Source organism: Sphaeramia orbicularis, chromosome 1 (genome assembly GCF_902148855.1).
Source record: "Sphaeramia orbicularis chromosome 1, fSphaOr1.1, whole genome shotgun sequence".
NCBI lineage: Eukaryota > Metazoa > Chordata > Actinopteri > Kurtiformes > Apogonidae > Sphaeramia > Sphaeramia orbicularis.
The window spans coordinates 40,015,010-40,033,127 of NC_043957.1; the positions used below are offsets into that span (position 1 = coordinate 40,015,010).

The 18,118-nt window shown below is 37.3% G+C and overlaps 1 protein-coding gene across 14 annotated transcripts in view; it reads right to left on the reverse strand.

The window, feature by feature from the left end:
- Positions 1-7,725: 7,725 nt before the first annotated feature.
- The window catches only part of ptprdb (protein tyrosine phosphatase receptor type Db), a 187,548-nt gene continuing 177,155 nt past the window's right edge, over positions 7,726-18,118 (reverse strand). For all 14 annotated transcript variants that reach the window (XM_030147098.1, XM_030147117.1, XM_030147088.1 and 11 more), the window contains 2 exons: positions 17,134-17,269; positions 7,726-11,141 (listed from right to left, as the gene is read on the reverse strand). In XM_030147098.1, coding sequence (XP_030002958.1) covers positions 11,073-11,141; positions 17,134-17,269 — 205 coding nt within the window. In that variant the 3' untranslated portion in view covers positions 7,726-11,072. The remainder of the gene's footprint in view (positions 11,142-17,133; positions 17,270-18,118) is intronic.

The window sequence follows — 18,118 nt, forward strand, 5'->3', positions numbered from 1 at the left end:
CAGACCATCGTTCCCATATTTGTGAAAAAAAAGCGTAACATTTTTTGGGTATGAGAAACTCTGTGACTAAACCATCAAATCTGATAAAAGTCATTTAAATGCTGAGCCACAGTGAAAGAGGAATGGATTAGAATCATAAAAGAAATATACCCTAACCTTAATTTCTGGTGGAAGACAATCCTCCATTTTAATACAGCAGCTCCTCTACATATACACTATATTGCTAAAAGTATTTGCTCACCTGCCTTGACTCGCATATGAATTTCAGTGCCACCCATTCCATTCCATTCCATTCCATGGGTGAGCGAATACTTTTGGCAATATAGTGTATATGTTGAAGAACACACCATCATATACCGTCAAAACATCAGCAAACCAGCACTTTTGTCATTTGTTTTCCAATTAATCTGATTAAAATACATAACATTTAGCACACTTAATCTCTGAGGCAGATAATTTCTAAAAAAAATTGTAGACCAGTGTATATGTTAAGCTTCTCTCTGCTCTCCTCTCTCTCTTTGTGCTTTAACCAAAAGGCAAATAACCAAACAATGTGTTTTATATCTGATAAGAGATATAAACTGGTACATTTATTGAACTTATAACATCATTGTAATAGAATATTTGGTTGTTGTGGAAAATGAAGTTATACAAGTTGATCTTACACTCTTACCTGAATCTGGCTCTTTTTTTTTTTTAGGAAAAAAACAAACAAACAATCGTCTGTTCCTGTCTACACACACACACACGCACGCACGCACACACACACACACACACACACACATGCGCGTGCGCACACACACACACACACACACACACACACACACACACTAGGAGTTAATGGTCATCCAGTCAGTTATCCAGTCAGATAAAGTCAGTATCATCTTGTCTTTAATCTGAACACATGCACAGACACAACAGCAGCTTCTGTCAGTCCAGTTCAAACAGAGGACAGAGGTGGACTGAACCACATGGAACATTTCCTAGACAGAAAAAACATCAGCTAACTCCCACCTAACAGCATAAACAGTGATCTACGTTTCAGTGCAGCTAAAATTGGGGCTGGTGATGATAATAATGTGTTGGTATTAAGTGGTAGAAGTAAACAAATGTCCTGGTTTACGCCAGGTACTTCCACCACTACTGTACCCAACTCCAGAAGGCAGCGCCTGCACACTGCTCTGTACAGGTGGAGCCCAGAGTCCGAGTCAGGGAAAGGGAGGAGGGACAGAATGGATCAAACCATTTTCGAGACTAGATGGGTGAGGGGTGCTGTATTTTTGTTGTTATAATATTGCGTTTCAACCATGTACTGTATATGGTTTTGACATTTTCTAGCATGTTAAGTATGGACATGAAGTACACAAGAAAAAAGAAAAATTTCAGCAACCTTAAAATATTTTAGGGGTGCTGGGAATCAATTTAGGGGTGCTTCAGCACCCCCAAAAATGGGCTAAAAACGCCCATGAGGGAGTTTAAAATACTATGTCGCCATTAGTGCGCTTGATTATGCATTGAATTATGTGATCGCACTGTCACATTTTTCTGAAGGGGACCGAGTTTTATTCAGTTTTTAAGTGGCCTCTTATATGTTTCATATGACAGACAGCGTTCTATGTATGTCAGTGGTCATCTATTGCCAAAGCCATTTTGCCTGAAATGATTCACAAGTACCATATATTATGTATTTAAGTTTTTTTTGTGTTTTCCCAAAAACTAGAAAACATGACTTATGTTAATAGTTTAATTGGGTGACAATATTTAAATAAACCTTAAATGAGTGATTTTTGTATTGAATTTGTCTTGCTTTTATATAGTATTACAGTTTATGCGATTAAAATGTTCTGTTTTACTTCAACAATCACTGGCACAATTTACCCCAACGTATTCTCCCCAAAGGCACAACTTAAAGGAGCTTCACATGTAGTGAGCTACTTCTGTGGTGTATGTGTAACTTAGCTGGGTGGTAGCTTCTGTGTAGTGAAGCTTCTTTCATGGCAGAGTAACTGGTAACTTAGTTCACTACATTTTCCAAGTAGCTTGCCCAACACTGCTCTAACACTAGTTATTACGAACTTCATGCAGATAAGATGCAAAAAGACAGTAATGGTATGAACTGCAGCGTATGGGATGGTGCATAAGCGTTCACTGTGTTGGCTGAAATGCAACTAAAACAACAAAACCCATGAATATACAAGAAAACAGCTGTAGAATAACTGTCCACTGTAGTGACCACTATACACGAAAGGGTTAATGTTGCATTTAATAAATTCCGTCATGAGAGGAGGAGCTAAAGAATGTAGTACCTTATGTATCAGACAGACCAATTTAAGATCAATCATGTTTTGGAAGTTCAGTAACGTGCTTTTTTAGAAAATGACAATAGTGGTGGGATAACGTTTTTTTGTCAAGTATTTTTAAGGCTTTTTTTTTTTAAATAAATAGTTTATAGTTTTGAGAGTTGTAGTGCAAGAGAGTGACCACCTAGTTAAACAGTAATCAATATGGGAAATTATCATAGAGAAAAAGAATGTACTCATAGGTAGGTTATTTTGGATATTTTTGAAATTTTGAATGTTAAATTTTACTCTGTGTGCCATCTTTTTTATGTGACTTTTGAAAGACAGTGCTGGGTCCAAAATTACCCCAATGTATTTAAATTCTGATACTACATCCAGCTCTGCTCCTTTCAGGAATATACCAGATCTAACTGGCCTGAGTTAGTGTTTTGAAAAGTACATACATTATGTCTCCCGAGGAGTCAAGTAACAAAGTACAGATACTTGGTTACTTTACTTAAGTCGAAATTTTTGTTATCTATACTTCACTGGAGTAATTATTTTTCAGATGACTTTTTCCTTCTACTTCTTACATTTTCACGCAATTATCTGTACTTCCTACTCCTTACATTTTTAAAATAGCCTCATTACTTGCTTGTTTTCATTCCAGCTTATCGTTCAAATAAAAAAAACTATCCAGATAAATTTCAATATCCGGATAGAGTGAATTTGATTGTGGTTGAATGAGTAGTTTAAACATATTTCATTCTGACACCCTATAGAGGGAATGCGCATACGTCACTTCCCCTCTAGGCCACGCCCCTCTAAGTCAGACCGAGTGGCAAAAACAAACCGGCTCAACATGGCGGAGCATAGCAGTAACTACGGCGAGACCCGGAAAAATGTGGAATATAACATGAAATTAAAGACAGTTGGACTGGACATGGATCCATACAAGCTACCAAACAACAAGTGGTCTACGAACATTGATATGTGGCCGGAAATCACGTATCCTGACATTTATATGAACCTGATTTCAACGCCGGGAAAATCCACAATGCAAAGGCTGAAAGCATACAAAAGCCAAAGAGTTGTTGACATCCTCGTCATCGTTAATTAGAGGATTACAGCTGGTGAGTGCTTTCAATTCAACATACTATTGTTTTTGAAGTTTTCTGTCAGTGCAGACGTATTTTCTTGGCGGTGATTGCCAAGGTAAAGGCCCAGCAGTAGTGCTCACAGTTCACTACTGATTTACTGGAGTTGAACCCTTAGTATTGACCCAAGTGAGTGGATGATCTACTGGTACTTTTGATATTTAAGTAGAATTAACATCATATACTTGATACAACACAGCTACAACTGCTTTGCGCTAGAGTACCCCCTTATTTGGAAAACTAGGTTAGCCTCAGTTTAAGCTAGTTTACAAATTATGTAGAGCACAAGGTTCAGAATCACACAATTGAAGACAAAAACGTTTCAGTTTTGAAATATAGAACTAAATGACAGATGCTAACATTAAGAGCTTTACTAAGAAGTAACGTTAGCCAAAGTGATATGTACTTTAAGGTATGATTTTACACAAGAATACAGCATAAATTAACGTTACCTGACACAAATCCAGGTTTTGTTGCCTGGATTCCAGTTATTTCTACAAATTGCAGCGATCCATCTGCTTCTTCTGTCTTTGGCTTTAGGTAGCCAGGTGTCCTGTCGAGCCACCCTACCTGTCGAGTTGAGCTACCTAGCGCTACTGAGCATCCGCATGCCCCTAAGTGTTTTCACAGTTTAAATGCCCATCGATTTGTGCTAGCCCAGACAGAAGTGAGTCATATTTTGTAAGTATATTTCTTTAATAGTGCCTTTTGAGCAGTAAGCATGGAAGCAATTATGTGCACGAAAGACAGACGTAGAATATTGACGTTAGATGATAATAGCATAAGGAAGTTCTCATTGTGTGATATAGCGTTAAGTACGTGGGTCAGATGGGTGTGAAAGGCGTTTAGATTATTGTTTAAGTTAGTTCAACATACGCCAATAATGGTAGCTTACCATTTAACTGACTAAATCTATGTGAACAATTCCTGTAAGCAATTACATGTGCACGAAGGATAGACGTAGAATATTGAAGTGAGATGATAATAACGCAAATAATGTAAGCCTGTATAAATATGTTACCTGTAGTGGGAGCTTTATTTGATAGAAGTTATAAGCCTGTCGAAATGAGCTTCCTCTACCCATATTAAGATGAATAAGTAAATAATGGTGTTTTCCTACAGTCGAAGCATTATTTCATTTTCAAATAGGCGTGTCGAAACGTAAGGCAGCATGTTTTGACAGGGTAGCGTCAATCGATAGACGTCGCTGTCGATATAAGCTACTGGTAGCTTACTTCGATGGAGCAGCTCAACTTGACAGAACACCTCATATGTTCTGTGAAACACATGTTAATACACATATATGGTTCTTAAATACATTTGCATTGGACTAACATGTTAATTTTCAATGGGTGTGATGTTGTGTTGGTAAAAGCAAGCAAAGGGGACCTTCTAGTGGTCAGAATAAGTTGCAGTAACGTATATTTTGGACTCGCGGTGTTCCCGTTGCCAGTTCAGACATAAGAAGGAACTAAACAGACATGTTTTTCTTACCCTGTTTGTATGGCCAGGAAAACGTTAGCCTGTGAGTATTTTGTGTTCAGTTGTTGTAGGAATGAATAGTAAAAAATATCCCTGATGTGAACCTTTATTGCTGGATAAAAAGACATAAATCTTAAATTAATCTGCAAATGCTAATCATTAGCGTGTCTATGGATTTTCCCATTCAATTTAGCATCGAGCTAGCGATTTATTTCCTATTCTTTTAAATGTATAATGCCATGTAAATATACTAAGGCAATGCACATAACTGAGACATATTTTGTATGTATGTTCCAGTTTTACAGTGAGTCTCAAGTAAAGCTTTGGAGAGAAGTTTTGGCGTTCGGCTTTTCTTGGGAAACCTGTTGTCTATCGCTAGTCGTTACACACACACAAGCAGGGGCAGAATAATGGGCATATATATGCGGCTGAAACAGGTAGAATAGTGCATCCCAGATTTTTCAACGCTAATATTTTAATATGACATTATAGTCATTATGGCCTTTAGAAAAATGTTTTTTGGGGAGGTGGGGTAGTGCACTATAGTGCGGTGGCCCAGAGGTGCAACAGCCCAAAAAATTATCCACTATTAGAAAAAAAAGAGAACAGCCTAAAAAATTATCCACTATAACAGGGGTGTCAAACTCATGTTAGTTCAGGGGCCACATTCAGCCCAATTTGATCTCCAGCAGGCTGGACCAGTAAAATAATCACAGTGAAAAAAGTAAAATTGTATTATGATCAGGTTTACATCTACAAAGTTTCCTTAAAAATCTAAATAACATGAACAACTTGAACTGTCATAAGAAAAACAAGTGCAATTTTAACATTTTACCAATATTCTGCCTTGTTTTGATCAGTTTATCATTTATACGTGCATTACAACCGCACAAAACATTTAGTAACAGGCAGAATATTTCTAAAATTGCATTTACTTTTCTTAAGACATTTCTGTTTGTTCATATTTGTTCAGGTTATTCACATTTTTTGTAAAAGTATAGTTTGGTAATGTAAACATTTTCATGTAATTTTACTTTTTTACACCAAAAAAAACAAATAAAATTTGGGGTTGTCATTATTTATAGGTTATTATGATAATATTTTACTGGTCTGACCCACTTGAAATCTAATTGGACTGTATGTGTCTGTATGTGGAACCTGAATTAAAATGATTTTGACACCACTGATTGTTAAAATCTTCAGTGTAATTTTTGCATTTCACAAATTCTTCCCACGGGCTGGATTGGACCTTTTGGTGGGCTGGATTTGGCCCCCGGGCCGTATGTTTGACATTTGTGCACTATAAGAAAAAAAAGACAACAACCCAAAAAATGACTGTTCTCTTTTTTTTTTTCTTATAGTGGATACTTTTTTGGGCTAGTGGACAATTTTTTGGGCTGTTGCACCTCTGGGTCACTGTACTATAGGCCCCTGTGGCGCCACCTAAGCTTTTTTCCTAATAGTATTTTTTCCCCTTACATTTACTTTTATACTTAAAGTAGTTTTGAAACCCGCACTTTTACACTTTTACTTGAGTAAAAAGCTTGAGTTGATACTTCAACTTCTACAGAAGTCTTTTTAAACCCTTTGTGTCTATACTTCTTCCAGAGGAATGAATGTGAATACTTTTGAGACCTCGGTCTTTTTGGTGTTCAGAAGGAGACAGGAGTCCTTAAGCCAGTTATATACAAACTTTAAAGCAGATGTAAGTTTATCCACAGGTTCCTTAGTGTTTTTGAGTTTAGTGTGAATAGATTACTGCGTCATCCGCATACATCAGTGAGAAAGCATTTTGACATGCATTTGGTAGGTTGTTTATGGAGAGAGAAAATTAAACTAGCCCAAGGATAGAGCCCTGTGGGACTCTGACATATTTTACGCAGGGCGATTTGACACCATCCACTACCACATACTGTTTCCTGTAGGACAGATAAGAGGTAAACCATAAAAGTGCTTGGTTAGAGATATTAAACTGAGTCAACCTGGACAGTAGTATATGATGGTTAACAGAATCAAGTCTAAGAAGACAGCACTGACAGAGGGACGTCTGCCAAGCAAACCTTTTGTGTTTTCTATTAGCACACACAGTGCACTGTCAGTGGAGTGATGGGTCCGAAAGCTGAATTGTAATGGATGTAATGAGGGCTGAGTGGTGGTTTTCCAGGTGGACAGTGAGGAGCTTCACCACCCACTTCTTAGCTATTTTGGGTATTGTAGGAAGAATACTTATGAGCCAATAATTAGACATATCAGATTTAGAGCCAGGTTGTTACTGCAGCTATCTTCCATTTTGCTGGAACTATGGAATGTTTAAAAGATGTATTGAGCAGATGGGTAATTGGCCGTACCACCAGGGAGTTCTCATACTGTTTCAGAATATTTGTATTAAAGCCAAATGCCTCAAATGCTCTAGAATTGTTTAGGCCAGAAATGATTTCAGCTGCTTCGTATTCAGATATTTCAGTAATCCAGAACATTGATGATTGGTCAGGATCAATTAGATTTTCACAGCAAACAGATGGTGTAAAATGTTGAGTGATCTCTTTCACAGAATTTATAAAAGAAATTATAGAAATTCGCGGCTATGGAAAGTGGTTCTCTAATGATAGCATTATTACTTTGAAGCTCAATTCCATTAATGTTTTTATGTGAATGACGGCCAATCAATTTATTTAAGTTTTGCCATATTACCCTGCCACTGGCAAATAATCCCTGCAAACTAGAAATCACCAAAGCCCATTTCAGCTAAAAATACTGCATCTTATATATGTAATAAAGTATGGACGTATGAATAAACCACAGAAGTGCTTATTTCACTTGAGTTTATTTGTAACAAATGAAACTTGTGTCGACAAAGAACAGAAATCCATACAGACCTGTTTTTCGTTTTTCACACGCTCTGAGAACCAATGTAAGAAAATAAAAAGCACTTGTTGACTCGGAGCAGAAAACAACAAAAAAGTTTACATTTACAGACCAATTGGAGGTAACTGATCCAAGTAACACACCATATTTTCGTTTTTATACAATTTATAAACTCCAGTTTTATCCATCTACATGATACATCGGGGGGTAAAATAGAACACTTTTTTTGTGAAACTTTTCTTTTGTGGTACAACAAATCCACAAGGTGATGTATTGCACTTACTGCTGTGCCATAAACTGTGCATCAGGTGCATCCTTTTTAATTATATCACTCTGTATATCTGATAGATATTAATTGACTCTTCATTATTTAATCATTCATTTATGTATTCATTCATTTATTTATTCATTTCATTTACTCTCTGTGTTCTGTGTTATTTACATATACACAACCATGTGAGCATTACAGGGTCCATCTTAACTGAGTTCAAGTAAAACTCCTTTTGGGGGGCTATCAGAGATAATAGGATACTAGTATTAGTGCATAGTACAAAGAGAGAAAGTGCAAGTCTTCCCATAACAGGTGTGACCAAAGGGGCATCTCAAAAGTGGTACCATGCATACAAAAACGACAACAGGGTTACTGCAAGATGGTGGAAAACTGTCAAAGATCCCTTACATGGCCAAGCATTAAATGGAGATAGAAAAACATGATGTAGGTTCTGTGTCGTTAAGAGATGTAGCACCTGAACTTCTCTCAGAAATAGTTATTAAATGAAAAAATATAGAACTGTAGACATCAGAACGAGGACGTAGATGACAAGTTTAACTGCTTCGTACGTGAAGGGCTTCAAGGTGGGATACATACAGGTATCCGTATGTTTTGCTTTTTTTTTTTTCTTCAAGCTGACAAAGAAAGCCACTGCCGTTCAACTTTACATCTGGATTTCTACAAAGCTGAGCTAGTATGACTTGTCTGAGCCAGCTCACAGTCGGTAGTGTGGCCAAGATTTCATGGCAGGCAAACTGAAGTCTCCATGATAGAGTATATTACACAAAAGCTTGTGCAAAACAAAAAACAAAATCTGCCGACATTGAAACTTTTTTCCCCATCCAAAATGATAAGACCATCCTGCTTATAAACTATTTTAAAACCACAAGTTTTTGTCTATAGTTGAGTCTTGGGTAAGATTCTTTTCCTTTTTGGATTAAAAGAGATATGATGATGTTGTTGCTGGGTTGAGACTGATGAGTACAACTATCCAGCCTACACAGAGCCTTCCATACAAAATTTTCACAGCCAAAAACAGAATGCACAATATACTTTCACATACTACAACAGAACAAAATCAAATACACAGACATTCGCTTCGCATACATACTGGCACACATACATAAACTACACAAAAAATCTTTAAAGTAACTTTATCAAAATAGGCGTGTAATATAAGGCACTAGAAATCTAAAATCAAAATACTTATTAGATGCTGTTGAAATATGCGTTTTGATCATTCGTCTGTTGCCGTGACACACAGAAGGATGACATCATCTACTCGGACTGTGACATGACGAAAGATATACTTCGTAAAGGTCAGAGGTTACCCCTCTGTTTGGATACATTGAACAGTGGCGGGAAACATATTGATCGGAACATCCTTGTGTCTGGAAAAATTATGCACCATCATCAGTATCATCATCAATATCAATGTAATGGCATATAATAACTGCAGTTAGTGACTTGACACAAAAATATATAATACATCTACTTATTGCACACTGAATCAGACAGAGAGAAAAGTCATAGGTGAGCATTCCAGTGAGAAAATTGTTCCCAAACACCGCCCCTCCCCTCCCACCCCACCACCCCGCCCCCACCCCTTTTTTCTACATCCCATTCTCGCTCCCTGCTTGAGAAATCTTTGTGAAGCTTATTTGGACACATAAATAGATTTTGTTGTATAGAACTATCCTGCTTTCTGTGCATACTCTCTGTCATTATGTTCTACTGGCTTCCTCTCAACATGCACACATAGAACAACTTGGCGGGATTATTCTAGTGACTGTCTCATATTACCAGGGTTAATACTGTACCCCTGTGGTTCTGACAACCCGGGCCAGACTCAAATGAGGCTCAGAGTCCTGTGTGCATGCCAATATGTGTGTGTGTGGGTTTTTTTTCCTTAAAAATGAGAGTGGGTGGAGAATAACAGGAGAGTGACACTCAGTGGTGGTGTTTTTCATAGATTTGTGAACACTTTCCACACTAGATTTGATTGTACACTTTAAAACAGTACTGTATCACTTGAAAAAAAAAATCGCTACAGCTCATTGGATTACACAGAAAAACAAGAGAGAAAATAAAAATAAGACCTTGCCTTTGTATGGCCAGTGGGGGACAAAAGTCTTACATCGGTACAAAAAAACTCAAATAAGAAGGATAACGTGCCATAAGTAATACCCAGTTTTTAAAAAACAAGATAATCACATATCTATATTTGTCTAAAAAACTAAATTAATGTTTTACTTTGTGGTATACATTTTAAACCTCTCTCAAATTTCCCTTATTTTAAATTGTGAAGCATAAGGTTGAACTGGTGGTTTTTATTACTGTATAATAGAAATACATATATCTTCTTTTTCATTCAGAGGAAACGAAAGTCTGTTTCCAAAACATAACAGAAAAAAAAAAACACTTCTTGGTGTCTTTTTTTTTGGATGCGTGTTCTTTGTCTTTTTTAATACTGTGTGCTCTGTGTTTTCAGTCTCCTGTTGGCAATACTCTGGTGCTCGAAAGTCCCAGTTCTTTTCAGTCCACGAGGCTTCCATTAAGATGGATTTGTAGACTCCTTCGGTTTTCTTGTGACAGCTAAATACCGTAGCTGGATCCTGTATTTAGGTTGGTGATGCTACACTGGTGATGGACGAGGTGAGAGTTCCACACCCAAACAATGTAAAGCAATCTGGGTGCTCACAAACAGCACAGAAACTAATAAAATCTATATTTGATCAAGTATTCTGATTGGAACAGTGGTTGAAGTTGCTTCTTCAGACTGACCAATGGGTGTGTTTGGGCTGAGGGTGGAAGGAAACACCCTTGTCAAGCAGGTTGCTATGGCTCAGTTAGAGGTGCTGTTTCTGGGTACGGGATAAGCCGATGGTCCCCCTTCACTCTGCATGTGGTGGCGAAATCTTCAAAGACACATCGCAGCCTAGTGCATTTACTTGAGGCCGCGTGTGACCTTAGAGAAGTGCACTAGGTAGGATGTGATAAAAGACACGGCCACTGGGTTTATGTTGCATAGTGATCAAAGCTTCCCAGGTACTCCAGACTGGCGCGGTAGCAGAACTGGTACTGGTCCTGGATGGAGGCAAAAGAAGACAACATTACTGAGAAAAATGGACAAATCAGTAGGGCAGAGGTGTCAAACATACGACCCGAAGGCCAAAGGGTCCAGTCTGGACCCTGGGGTAAATTTGTGAAATGCAAAAATTACACTGAAGATATTAACAATCATTTTAGTTCAGGTTCCACATTCATCCCAATTCAATCTCAAGTGGATCAGGTCAGTAAAATACTAACATAACATAATAACATAAAAATAATGACAACTTCAAATGTTTCTTTTTGTTTTAGTGCAAAAAAAGTGAAATTACATGAAATTGTTTACATTTACAGACTGTCTTTTCACAAAAAGTGTGACTAACCTGAACAAATATGAACAACTTCAAATGTCTTAAGAGAATTAAGTGTAATTTTACAATATTCTGCCTGTTGGTAAATGTTTTGTGTATTTGTAGACTCACAGTGATCTGTAAGTTGTAATGCATATGAGAAGATGAGGCATGATATTGTTACATTTGCATATATTTTTCTTAATAAATTTCAAATTGATCAGAGTTGTTCAAGTTATTCACATTTTTTTAAGGGATAATTTGTAGATGTAAATATTTTCAGAATGGAATTTTACGTTTTTCACTCTAAAACATAGAGAAAAGTTTGGAGTTGACATTTTTATATACTATTATGTTATTATTTTACTGGTCTGGCCCCCTTCACATCATGTTAGGCTGAATGTGGCCCCTGAACTAAAATGAGTTTGGACTTGTATACACACAGCCCAGCCGCAAATAAACAAGTCACCCCCTGGATTTAAAGGGGTCATATTTTGCTAAACCCACTTTTATTAGTCTTTGGTACATTTATTTGTGTATTTGGACCCGAATAGTTAAAAAAAAATTGAATTTGAACCCTCCAGGTGCTGCAAAGCTATCTTTATATTAATTTGGGCAAAAATCGAGTGGATTTCTACGACCTGTTTTAATTCCTTCTTAATTTGTTACTTCTATAACTAGTTACGTTACAACATTTACACATATAAGGTCAAGACTTCTGATGAACATTTCACCAAGTACGACATAATTGTTTGTCAGCAACAGCGGTTGTAGTCCATACTGAAAATATGTCCAAACTTCGAGCCGATTACCTAAAATGTTCAGTTGTTGGTTGTATTAACGAACTCAAGTGGCTGAACGGGACAGAAAACACAGTCAACAACATGGAGGTGTTGGGGTCATGTGCATTTAAAGGGCCAGCGCTCAAAACGACCTTTCTGGTGTCATTACTCAAAAATAGGGTTGAAGATGGACCTGTGGAGTTGAATTGATGAAGAATTCAGACCCAAGCATAGCATTTACAGTTTATGTAGACCACAGGGAAATGTTTTAAAATGCATAATTCCATTTAAGAAAAGCAAAATGTCACTCTTTTAACTCAGCAAATAGTACCGATCCTTCCACTGGATATTTACTGCAGTGATTGCTGTGTTTCAGCTACTGATGCAGTGAGTAGATTCTAATTTCTTAAACAACCTTTACTTAGACGTAGAGCATAAAGATTGGACTGAGCTTCAATGGAAAAAGGTCATGTGGTCTGATGAGACCAGATTGACCCTGTTCCAGAGTAATGGGCACATTAGGGTGAGCAAAGAGGTGGATGAAGTGATTACCCATCATGCCTAGTGCCTACAGTACATGCTTGTGGGGGCAGTGGTCCATTCTTTGGTTGTTTCAGGTGGTCAGGTCTATATTCGGCAACTTTATGTGTCCAGAAAATAAGGTCAGCTGAACCTGAACACACTGACTGGCCAGGTTTTATTCCAAGATGACAATACCAGCATTTATTAGGCTCAGACTACGAAAGAGTGGTTCATTTTGGGTTGGATAGACGTGAACCCCACTGAGAATTAATTGGATGTTCTGGAGAAGACTTAACTCTGTGGTCTGACTCTCCATCATCAATACAAGATCTTGGCCAAAAATGAATGCAACTCTGGAGGAAAGTAAATGTTATGACATGTATTGTGACATTGCAAAGCATAAACAAACCAAATCAAATTAAAGCAAAAGGCGGTCCAATGAAATGTAATGTATGTGTGATGGTTTTTTGGCCGGGCAGTGTATAACAAGCATTAAAACTTTAGAAATAGGTTTTAACATCATGCAAGAGAATCTCCACTATATAAATATAAAGTATCACAACTGAAAAGAAAGAACAAAAAAATCTGTTTTGTAAAAATGGCAAAACCAGCAACACAATTTGTCTGAGTTGACAAGTACTGTAGTGAAATCTAGGAGTTATCAGACTAAATGAGTGGAGGTCGACTGATAGTGGAGCTTCAAAGGCTGGTGTAATAATATAAGCAGAGTCATCAGCAGATACGACCACTGCCGTGAAAAAATGACACTGCTGGAAATTCTCAATTTAGTCGAAAAATTACTAATTTTAATAATAATAATAACAATAATAATAATGGATTAGATTTCTGTAGCGCTTTTCTATTAACACATACTCAAAGCGCGTACAATCCATTATTCATTCACTCACACATTCTCACTCTGGTGGTGATAAACTATGTATGTAGCCACAGCTGCCCTGGGGCAGACAGATGGAAATTGGCAACTATTGAACTGAACATCTAACTCAAGCCACTCAACATTAAACTCAAAGGAATTAATCGATAAATCTGGATCTGAGCATCCAACTAAACTTATGGTGTATTCACACCAGGAAAGTCCGATAGTTCACTTGCTTTGGTCCGGACCAAATTTTTTTTTTTTTTTTTTTTTTAATTTGGTGCGGTTTGTATTCACACTGTACATTTTTGTAAGTGGACCAAAATCTGTAAACAAAACCACGTGTGCTGAGGTCGTTCATCCATTGGACAGAAATGAGCAGTGTCCATTAAAGCGCTCAGTCCAAAGTGAAAGGACAGAATCATGGACATTTTGCGTGCTGTTTTTGTTATCGTCATAGCGGTTTTTACAGATGCAGACGTCTGCACAAGTGTGTGAGCAGTAAGAGCGTTTGATGCAACGTCAGGTTTACAGTATTGTAGAATTCATTTCTCAATGACGAAGACACAGGGCAAGACGGCTGCGGAGGACAGCGCTCATGTGTGCACATCATGTTGTGACTGTTGGTCTGATTCACACCAGACAGAACAGGTCTGAAGTGTGAATTCTGCTAGTATGTGAAAAGACTGTTCTCCAAAAGCATTAGTGCTCCATACTGCTTACCTATGCGTATCTATCCTATATCACCATTGAGTTTAGCCAGGGACAGAATTCCTTAACGCAGGTAAAGTTTGCTGGGGATGATGAAGTCGTTTATTATTTTTTATTTCAAGCACAACAGACAAATCTAACCGTCGTCCTAATCATTCTCTCGCTGAACAAGCTGAAAACGTCGGAGTTTTTATGTGTCCTTTCTAGCAGCTGTGTTATATGCACATCTGCCCAGATGTCTAAAAGGCAGCGTGTCCCTTCCAAGCTCCAAGTTTGACCAGGGTTCATTTTCAGCTCCGTAGTCTATCCTCACTCTGAGCGCTTCTCTGGTAAAACTCTATTGTCCATAATGCTTGACGCACGACAGGAGCTCGTTAGGTACAAAAAACCCAACTGTGTCGGATCGGGTCCGGTCTGCTTTCACACCTCAAACGAACCGCACCAGGGTTCGTATGGAACCGCACCGAGACCGCCTCTTCAACTGGGTCTCGGTTCGCTTGTTTGGTCCGGAACAGAGTTCGGTGATTTTTATTCACACCAGCCCAAAAGGTCCGAACCAAGGGAGCAAACGAACTCTGGTCCGTTTTAAACGGACCAAACAAGGCAGGTGTGAATACACCCTTAAAAAATCTTGGTGATATTAGGTACAATTTTTATTTTTGACCCATTGCCTGATATTATCTGTCAGCTGCTATTGGAGCCAAAAGCTCTGATACTAAAAATGTGTAAAATGCAGGTTAATCAGTCTTTTCTAATGGAAGACCTTTCCATATATTTTTTGAACATGATGATATATCAGTAGGTTAGAATGATGGGGATAGGTTGATCCAAAGAGATGATCCTCTGTATTTCACTAAATATTGGTCAAGGGAAATCAAGCAATACAGGATTTTAAAGTCTTTAGTATAACTTGTTGAATAACTTGTTGAATTATACATGAAAACAAGCATCTAATGCAAAAAAATACTATTTTCTGAAGAGGAGAGAAGATGAATTATTGTCTTTAAGGGAAAATCTTTCAGTAAAACATGACTTAACAACATTATTATACAGCAGAATTAGTAAGGATAAGTTGAGACATAATAAAAGGTTAAAATATTAGAGTAATTCATCTTTTCTTACCAGGATACCCACCCACGTAATGGTCTGCATGGTATTGTTATTATTTTTTTTTTATAAAGGAATTGAGAACATGCTTCTTTTTCCATGCATTTCAATTTTTCTTATTTTCATCATCATTGATCATGTGTAAAATTTTACAAATGAGGTGAATTATTCATGTATGAGTTTCATCACTAATTCACTTTCAACATACCAGCATGTTGTTCTTTTCATCACCATCGCAGGGTGATGGTGCAATTTCCCTAACCTTACTTACTTTAATCAAAGATCAGAAAACCAAAACAGAGCAAACTTAAAAGTATACTTCCATTATTAAAGAAAAAAAAAAAACCTCACAACAGGCAGTGATACTTTTTACCTGTTTTGTTGTTATTATTTGTATTGTTATTAACCCATAAAGACCCAGGACTACTTTCGTGGCAGTTCCCAAATGATTCTTTGTCTATTTGTAACATAAGTTATTTATCACCACTGACTATAATATTATGCTCAGTATTTTGCATTCTTAAGTGAAAATCAGGTATTTTCCTGTATTTAATTCACATACCATGATTGATGTCCACAAAAGCTCAAATTAAAGTTGAATGTTATTATATCAAAAACTCAGAAAATGAAGGAGAAACTGTGTTTTTCAGTAAAATATATCATTAACTGAACATAAAAACAAGCTTCTCCATCCACTGTCATTGATCCAACGCCATGGGTTTTACTGTTGAATCTGTTTTACTGTTGTAGAAGATGACAGTGTTTCCATATTCACTATGGAGCCTCTGATCATCCAAATGGGTCATATCTGATGACCATGAAAAGATGAAAAACTGCATTTTACACTAGTTATTTACAAGTATTGATAGGATTAGTGGTTAAACAGTTATTGAGCTTTTTATATCAGTAAATGTGTTTGGTTGCCAGTGGATGTTTGGGTCTTTATGGGTTAATAGAAGTAATGACAAATAAAAGCTAAATCAAGTCCCTTAACCCATAAAGACCTAAATATCCATTGGCGACCAAAATTATTTACTGATATAAGAAGTTAAATCACTGTTGATCCACTAATCCTATCAATCCATGTAAATAGTTGGTGTAAAATAGTTTTTCATCTTTTCATGGTCATCAGATTTGACCCATTTAGACATTCAGAGGCTCCGTAGTGAACATGGAAACACTGTCATCTACAACACTGATTCACCAGTAAAACCCATGGAGTTGGATCAATGACAGTGGATGGAGACACTGGGTTTATGTTCAGTTAATGATATATTTTATGGAAAATGTCTCTTTCTCTTCAGTTCTCTCTTTTTTATATAAAACCCCTCAACTTTAATTTCAGCTTCAATGAAAATCTACATAATTACTAAATTAAACAGGAAAATACTTGATTTTCACTTAAAAATGCAAAACACAAAGCATAATATCAGAGTAAATGGTGGTAAATCACATAAGAAAAGTTAAATATGGAGAAAAACCTATTTTGGAATTTCCGCCAATGTAGCATTGGGTCGTTATTGGTTAAATATGTTATTTTTGATCATGACAAGCTGACAAATTGAGCTCCCCTTAAAGTCATGGTAATAAACAACGCAACAAACAAAATACACGCATCAGTTGTTTGTTGCAGACAGTAAGTTTAGGTGATACAGAAGAGTAACAGCCGGAGCGCTCACCTCTGTCTGAACGGTGGCAGGTCTCTGGGTGCGCAGCATCTTGACAGTCTGGAAAATATCAACTACTCCCTCATACCTCATCCTCTCCAGCACAATGCTGAGGGTGATGAACACACCGGTCCTTCCCACTCCGGCGCTGGTGGTAGACAGGTGAAAAGGCATTTAGAGCTGAACTCATTAGAAACACCTGCATCATAAACTGAACTGAGGTCCCACGAGTATAATCATCTCTAATCCTTCCCTCTGGACACTGGTGTAAGCAGATCAAAATTAATTTCATAGTTTCCGTTTTTTAGAGCAGGAAGGAAACCTGGTGTTTTTGGTTCATGATATATCACTGCCTCGGGTGACCTTCAATTCGTGTATCACGGTTTACCCTTGAGTTTTAAGTGTTACACTATTTCTTCAAATAGTGACAGAGGTGCATGTACCTCAAACTGCAGAGAAAGATAGTAGTGTTTCTGCCATCAAGGCTGGTTTGTACTACAGGTATTTCTAATTTATTTGTTATTCCATCTCATATTTATAACTGGGTCACATTTTAGTACCAAGCCTTGTTTTTCTTGTGGAAAATTCAGTGACTGGAAAGGTTCATTTACAACACTTAAAACTATTAATCTTATGAATGTTATTATCAACGAAAGAGATATTAATTCGCAAATACACATAAATCAGACAATAATGTTTTAGCTGAATAATCCAGAAAAACAAAGTGTAGGGAATTACATGATAATGCATGCCGAAATTATTAAATTGATGGTGGTAAAAAAAATGTCCAACTCTGCTTTTAACTGACTGCTGGTCTTTTTGAGGACATAGGTGTGTTGAGCAGATGGTGGTTTTTGACGCCCTCCATGTGTCTTACACCTGGGGTTCATTCTCTCTCCACATGCAATCCCACCTACTATTCTTGAATAGGAAAAGGTGTGTTCTGGGTGTCTATTCCTGTATGATGTTTGCACTGTTTACATGAAAGTATGCTGTT